Raw genomic sequence first — 4,129 nt, 5'->3', positions numbered from 1 at the left:
TTTCTATGTCATAGTTTTTATTATTTTGATCACAATATTAAAATCACATCACTCGGCTGCTGTTGAATAAACACTTTTACAGACAGAATCATTTTGGCTTCATCACATCAAACAGACAAATGTTCATATATGTTGGATTATTTAATATGTGAACAGACTTTATGTGGTTAAACATGAATCATATCTCATGTGTGAGTTTTAATAAAGTTTTTTGAATGTGAACAATGATCAGCTGTTATTGATAAATGTGTTTTTATGTGGATCTTCATCAGTTTGCTCGACTTCATGGATCCACACAAAATCTAAATGATAGAAAACATTTTCCATGAAAATAAAAAAACAAATCAAAGATAAAGATCAGAAAATAATCAAATCTTTTTACACACGTGGAAAAGTCGACAGGAGAGATAAAAATGAGTGAGAAGTAAAAGGAGAAATAAACAAAGCTTCAGAACAACGAGTTTAACTTTTAATTTCAACAGATTTCTCTTGAAGAAATAAAAAAATATTTTTTATCTCTAACGGCTCTGATCCAGTGTCACAGAGACTTTCACAGGTAACAGCTTCAAGGGATCTCTTATGTAAAAGAATGGAAACATCTTCTGAGTGAAAGTGTGTGTGAAGGTGTGAATGTGTTTGTTAGTATCAGGATCAGAGAACAACAGTTCTCCTCTGTTCCAGTCCAGTTTCACTCTGATCCTCTGGATCTTCTGCACAGAGAGATCAGATAATCCTGATGGTGACCATGCTGAGTATTTACCTTCATAGAACCTTATTCTCCAGTATTCAGACAGTTTTTTCCCCTTCCTCTGTTCAGACTCTGCTCTTACACCCAGTACCCAGCTCGTATTGTCTCCAATCAGGACATCCCAGCTGTGAGTCCCTGAGTTAAAACCCTCAGATCCAAGGACAAAGGTGTAATGATCAAACCTCTCTGGATTGTCAGGAAGCTTCTGTCTCTCTCCTCGTCTCACACTGGTCAGATCTTCAGACAGGACGAGTAATGGATGAGCAGAGTTTGGGTCCAGAACCACAGGACTGTAGGACACCAAGTCCTTCATCTTGTTCCAAATGTTGAAGCTCAGGTTGCCCAGATGTTTGGCCTGGTCTATCAGAGCTCCTGAGGCCAGCTGTGGATCATCCAGCAGGGGGCGCTGCTGGACTCGTTCCACTGCAGCCTTGTAGTTGAGCAGGAACAAGACGTCTTCAGCTCTCAGCTCGTCCTCTGTGGTTCTGATTGTGTCTGAAAGAGCTGTTATGTCTCTGCTCAGAGACTCAATCTTCTCCTTCATCATCCGACTCTTCTGCTCCTCTTCCTCCCTCAGAGCAGCCATCCTGGCCTCCTCTTCCTCCTCCAGAAACTGATGAAGCTTTTTGAACTGCTCCTTGATCTGCGTCTCTGTGAGTCCGGCCTGGACCTTAATGTGTTCTGCTGTTTGTTCAAACTCTACTTTAACACGTTCAAAACTCTGTAACTTCTTCTTCAAGGGCTCCAGAGTTTCCTGAAGCTGCTTCTTGTGTTGTTGTGCAGCTTCATCGATGGGTCTGAATCTGTGGTTGGTGTGTTTTTCTGAATCTCTGCAGATGACACACACTGGCTGCTGATGGTCCAGACAGAAGAGTCTGAGTTTCTCTGAGTGCAGACTGCAGAGAGCATGTGAAGAGCTCTGATCTCTCTCCTGTAAGAAGGTCTCACAGAGGTTCTTTAACGCCAGGTTACAAGGTGGTTTACGATTTGAAGATCTTCTCTTACAAAGTGGACACTCTTTTACTACTTTGTCTTTCCACCAGTTGTCCAGACAGCCTTTACAGAAGCTGTGGCTACATAACAGAATGACAGGATCTTTGAACACATCTTGGCAGATGGGACAGCAGAGATCCTTTTCTAATCTGGAAGCCATTGAGTCTCCAGGTGAAGCTGAAAACAGACAGCCAGTCAGTCACAGCTCCACGAACTTCACTGAGGTTCACTTCCCCTCTGAGTCGAGGTGTTTGTTAAACTCACGGTCAGTGTGTGGAGCGTCGGCAGGTTGTAGTTTGACTCTTCTCTTCTGTAGCTGGACTCACTCCGGACGTTTGTTCTGGTTTGGTTTAGTTTGGTTTGGAAGGTGAATGTGATCGTCTGGTTTTCAGCCCGCCTGGTTTCTCAGGTGTGTCAGGAGAGGGTGGAGCTTGAGATGCTGGATGATAAAACCTGTAAAACCTGAAACAAATGTACAAGCAGCTCTGCTGCCAGTTTAAACTCTGCACCTCTCTTATGGACTTCACTCTAACACTTTAACTCTTCACTGTGTCTGATTCATCTGCTTGTGAAATATCAACGGTTCATGTGCAATACATTCACTGTACATATTCTCACACTGCACACATACTTTACTGTCTTTACACTGTAAACATTAGTTTAATTACATTCATATATTTAAATATTTGTATATATTGTGTAAGGATTTGTGTAGTTGTTTGTTGTTGTTTTCGTCTCTCCTCCTCCCCTTCTCTGTTTCCCTTTGCAGGTGCTGTGAGCGGTAGGGGGCGTGGCTGGTTCCGTGCAGCGGACGAGGCGCACCTGCACTCAATCCTAATCATCCCCGCTATAAAGATCTGGTCCGCTCAACAAGCCGGCGCCAGATTATTCCATATATCATGGTAGTTGTTTTGCTGTTGCTCTCGACCTTCACGTCTCGTTTCGTTTTGTGGACTAAATTCCTGCTTCTTGCTTGCTCCGCGCAGAACCTTCGTGTGCCTCTTCGCTCGGCTGTCATCCTCGCCTCTCCGTGGATCCTCCAGCCAGCCTGCACCCTGCCGCTCCAGCCTGTACCTGCCTACACAGTCAATAAACTGTTACCTTTTTCACTACCTGCTCCTCCGTGTCTGCTTTGGGGTCCGAACACCACCACAAACCCTAACAGAATAATCTGGCCAAGAAAATGGACCCCGCAGACGCAGAGAAATTCCGACAAGCTATCACGTCCCAAGGAACCCGTGTGGGAATACACAAGAAGGCTTTGCACGAGGTGATGGAAACTCTCCAAACCCTTACCTCCAACGTGGCGCTGATCGGGGGCCGCGTGGAACAGCTGACTACTCACCTCACCACGCTGACGGTCCCAGCTCCCGCTCCAGCTCTGGCTCCGGATCCCGCTCCAACACTTCCACCTGCTGCGTCCGCGGGCTCTCTTTCCACACAGTTCCGGGAGCCATTCATCCCCACACCCGCCAGGTTTTCAGGACAGTTAGGTTCAGGCAGAGAATTTATTTATCAGTGCAATCTTGTTTTTGATCAGCAGCCGTTCACCTACTCCACGGACAAGTCGCGGATTGCTTTTGTAATGAGTCTCCTGTCAGAGAAAGCCGCAGCTTGGGCCGTTGCCATCGCCCACAGTAATTCTCCAGCTTGTCTTTCTTTTACCTCTTTCACTGAGGAATTCCTTACGATTTTTGACCACCCGCTGCGCAGCAGGGAGGCCAGTAGCCGGCTCCTGTCTCTTCGCCAGGGGAATAACTCCGTGGCGGCGCACTCTACAGACTTCCGTATTCTCGCTATAGAGAGCGGGTGGGACGAGAAGGCCCTGCAGGGGTTTTTTCTCAGGGGGCTCAGAGATGAGTTGAGGGATGAACTGGCCGCTCGTGATGAGACCGACTCGCTGGACGATCTTATTTCTTTATCGATATGGCTAGATAATCGTCTTCACGAGCGGCGCAGGGAGAGATCCGGGAGGGTTGGCCACGCCCCTCCGTGACTCGGACAATGAGCCCCGTTTATCGGGGGTTTGCGCCCTCTCCGCTGCCTCAGTCAGGCTCCAGCAGCATTCCCCCGTGGATCGATCCTTCTTCCCCAAGCACAGAGGAACCCATGCAGCTGGGGAGGACAAAACTCACACCGAGAGAACGCAAACGTTGTCGTCTCAGCGGACTCTGTGTCTACTGCGGGCAGGACGGACACCTGTTGGAGCACTGCCCATCTCTACCAAAAGGGGGGGCTCATCAACCACGGGAGGAGCATTGGTGAGCCATTCAGCTATTGTTTCGTCTCCTCCCCGCCTGATCCTTAAAGGTACTATTTCATGGGCTCGGACCTCCCTGCCTATTTCTATTTTAGTTGACTCTGGGGCAGATGATAGTTTCATTGACT

At 47.3% G+C, this 4,129-nt stretch overlaps 1 protein-coding gene across 1 annotated transcript; it reads right to left on the bottom strand.

Moving 5' to 3' along the window:
• Window positions 1-2,144, bottom strand: LOC128450780 (zinc-binding protein A33). The gene is made up of 2 exons (XM_053434444.1): window positions 2,006-2,144; window positions 1-1,918 (listed from the first exon to the last, which is right to left on the bottom strand). Exon 2 carries the CDS (start codon window positions 1,899-1,901, stop codon window positions 519-521), a length of 1,383 nt encoding a protein of 460 aa, XP_053290419.1. The 5' UTR covers window positions 1,902-1,918; window positions 2,006-2,144; the 3' UTR covers window positions 1-518.
• Between the last annotated feature and the right edge of the window lie 1,985 nt (window positions 2,145-4,129).

This window comes from Pleuronectes platessa, chromosome 11 (genome assembly GCF_947347685.1).
Source record: "Pleuronectes platessa chromosome 11, fPlePla1.1, whole genome shotgun sequence".
NCBI lineage: Eukaryota > Metazoa > Chordata > Actinopteri > Pleuronectiformes > Pleuronectidae > Pleuronectes > Pleuronectes platessa.
The sequence above is the reverse complement of the archived record's forward strand: the minus strand, read 5'-3'. Positions and strand labels throughout refer to the sequence as shown.